At 40.7% G+C, this 3,206-nt stretch overlaps 1 protein-coding gene across 1 annotated transcript; it reads right to left on the bottom strand.

Moving 5' to 3' along the window:
* Positions 1–1,177: 1,177 nt before the first annotated feature.
* LOC306705136 (olfactory receptor 8G17-like) lies at positions 1,178–2,128 on the bottom strand (the record flags this gene model as incomplete). The annotated part of the gene is made up of 1 exon (XM_079171838.1): positions 1,178–2,128. Exon 1 carries the CDS (start codon positions 2,120–2,122, stop codon positions 1,178–1,180), a length of 945 nt encoding a protein of 314 aa, XP_079027964.1. The 5' UTR covers positions 2,123–2,128.
* Between the last annotated feature and the right edge of the window lie 1,078 nt (positions 2,129–3,206).

Here is a 3,206-nt window from a genome sequence, read left to right as displayed (position 1 = left end):
GTAAAACTCAGCAGGCTGCTCTGTCGAAATTGTCGATCGTACCTCAAGTAGGCTGACAGCTCATCCGTCTTATTAGCCAAGGAGCGGACATTCCCCATGATAGCGGAGAGTAGCACAGGTTTGTACCCCCGCCGACTGTTCCTGTGTGGCCTCTCTTCCTGGTCCCGGGCTTGGTATCCGTCAAATCAAAGTCAAGATTCTGTCCACTTGATGCATGAGGCCGCAGCTGAAGAAGCTCCTGCCGACTATAGGAGATGAAAAATGGGCGTGTTTCGCTCCTAACTTGAAGTGTTTGAGTGGCTCTCCAGAAAAGGATAAAACAAAGCCACAGAAGGCAAACTAAAGTGCAATTTTTAAAAGCAGTCATGGTTTCGTCGTCAAAGTTTGATCACGCTAATGATCATGAATCAGAAGGCATTAAAATACGTAAAACATAAAAACACGAGTACTGAAAACAGACGCACAGGCGACAGAGTCGCCGGCAGAGGGGGCGGAGCCAAAGACAGACTTTATAGTTAGGGGGGATAAGAAATAGTGTAAATTAGTGTAAAGTGTTTGCAAACCAAATGTTATTGCCCTTTTGTTCATAGAGCAGTACTTTTAAAATAAAAGTGCGCAATACACTACTTTTGAATTCATTATTGAATTTTGCGCATAACAATGCGATTAATTCCAGAAAATCATGCGATCAATCACGATTGCAAATTTTAATCGTTGCCCAGCACTAATAAAAAGTAATCATACATTCTAATACAAATGTTTTTCAATTCAGTTTTATTTGATTAGCCCAATATCCCAAATTTGCCACAGAGGGATTTACAATCTTTACAGCATACGACATCCTCTGTCCTTGGACCCTCGCATCAGAACAGGAACATCTCCTTCCCAAAAAACAATGTAAAGGGAGAGCAACTGATCAGGGATTCCTCTCCCAGGATGAGCAGAAGTACAATAGATGGCATGTGTACAGAATGAACAACAACATAAAATTACAACGTAAGTCAATCCATATGACAAAAATGATACATGTAATCAGAGTAGTATTAGCGGTAGTAGCAATAATAATAGCAGAGATGTGTGCTTGAAGTGCTTATACAATTACAAGGAACAAAAACAGGAGCAGAGTAGAATATCTTTAGGTCACATTATATATTATGTTGAAAAATATTAACTCTCTTTACAATGATGGCAAAACTTTCTTGGAGTCAAACAACTTGGACAAAAAAAAACGTATTTCTTTTGACTGCACTCCATAAATGATGGGGTTGAGGCTTCCAGGAACAACATGAAAAAGAAGTCTACTGAGCTTCCTGTAGTCTGTGTACTGAGGGAAGCGATGTAGAGTAATGTTTGACAGTGCACTGATCATCATGATGAGAAACACAACCAAGTGAGTGCTGCAGGTCTTCAAGGCTTTACTGTTCAGAGACTTGCTATTATTGGTGAGACAGACGACTGTAATCTTTGTATAAGTGATCACCATGCTGCCTATAGAACCTGTGAACAGGACTACAGTGAAAGTGAGGCCATAGACATTATTAATCAACACACTGTCACAGGAGAGTTTAAACAGTGAGGCATTGTCACAATAAGGGCTTTCAATCAGAGTCCTGCATCTGTTCAGTCGTATGGTCAGACCGAGTAGAATCCCGACCAAAACAAGTGCCACTCCCCAGGCACAAGCTATAAGCTTCATCACCATTTTGTTGGTCATTATCGTATTATATCGCAAGGGATTACTGATGGCCACATATCTGTCAAAGGCCATAATCATGAGCACAGTGAGACTAGTCGTACCAAACATGTGTGTGGTGAAAGCTTGGACCACACATTCATAATAACTGATGAAGAGCTCAGAGGGAGGCCTCAACATGTCTATAAGCAAACGGGGCAACAGGATAGAATTCCCAAGTATATCATTGAAGGGCAGGTTGCAGAAAAGGAGATACATGGGCTGGTGAAGGTTCTTGTCAATGAAAATCAGAACAGCAATGCTCACATTTGCAACCATCAAAAACAGGTATGTGAACAAGAACAGGAAAAAGACAGGGTAGACCGACTCTTTTGAAACATTCAAAGCTTCCAGCTGGAGCGTGGGGCTGTTATAAGTGTAGTTTTCCATCAACCTGAAACAACAAAATCATGTTAAGTCACAGAGAATGTCCTTGTAATCTCAATGTCAGAGATTTTATCTTATTAGTAACAATAAAAAGCTACAGGAGTGAATATACTTGATTTGAGATTGATCAGAAATGATGAGGAAACAGTTGCTTGCAGATAAGTAATGACACCTTGAATGTCTGATTGTTTCTCAAACTTTCATCTTCGCCTCACCAATCACTGCTGACACTATCCACCTCCACCCACCAAGAGCTCCTCTGCAGCAAAGCTTTATAGACACAATGTTATTCTAGGGGGGATTATTGATCATTATGTCAGATAATGTGATGCAACATTAAGAAATAACTGCAAATGTCAACAATGTCCATTAACTCCCAAATAAAACACATTTCAAGGACCTCCTTCTTCACCTGCGAAACATTGAAACACTGAGGCACATCCTCTCTCAAAGCAATGCAGAACAATTAGTTCATGCATTTGTTACTTCTAGACTAGATTACTGCAATTCCTTATCGGGCTGATCTAATACGTCTCTTAAATTTCTCCAGGTGATTCAGAATTCTGCAGCATGTGTACTAACAAAAAGTAAGAAATCCTATTACTCCTGTATTAGCTTCTCTGCACTGGCTCCCTGTAAAATCATTAATGTAATTTAAAATCCTTCTCCTAGCCTACAAAGCCCTGATTGGTCAGGCACCATTATATCTGAAGGAGCTTTTAGTAACATATTACCCTCCTAGAGAGCTGGTTCAGGTTTATAGTTAGTGCTGGTTCAGGTTTATAGTTAGGGCTGACTCAGGTTTATAGTTAGGGCTGGTTCAGGTTTATAGTTAGGACTGGTTCAGGTCTATAGTTAGGGCTGGTTCAGGTTTATAGGTAGGGCTGGTTCAGGTTTATAGTTAGGGCTGGTTCAGGTTTATAGTTAGGACTGGTTCAGGTCTATAGTTAGGGCTGACTCAGGTTTATAGTTAGGGCTGGTTCAGGTTTATAGGTAGGGCTGGTTCAGGGTTATAGTTAGGGCTGGTTCAGGTTTATAGTTAGGACTGGTTCAGGTCTATAGTTAGGGCTGGCTCAGGTTTATAGTT

The sequence above is a fragment of the Pholis gunnellus genome (assembly GCF_910591455.1).
Source record: "Pholis gunnellus genome assembly, chromosome: 13".
In the NCBI taxonomy this organism is placed as follows: Eukaryota; Metazoa; Chordata; class Actinopteri; order Perciformes; family Pholidae; genus Pholis; species Pholis gunnellus.
Note: the sequence above shows the minus strand (reverse complement) of the source record. Positions and strands in the feature narration are given on the sequence as shown.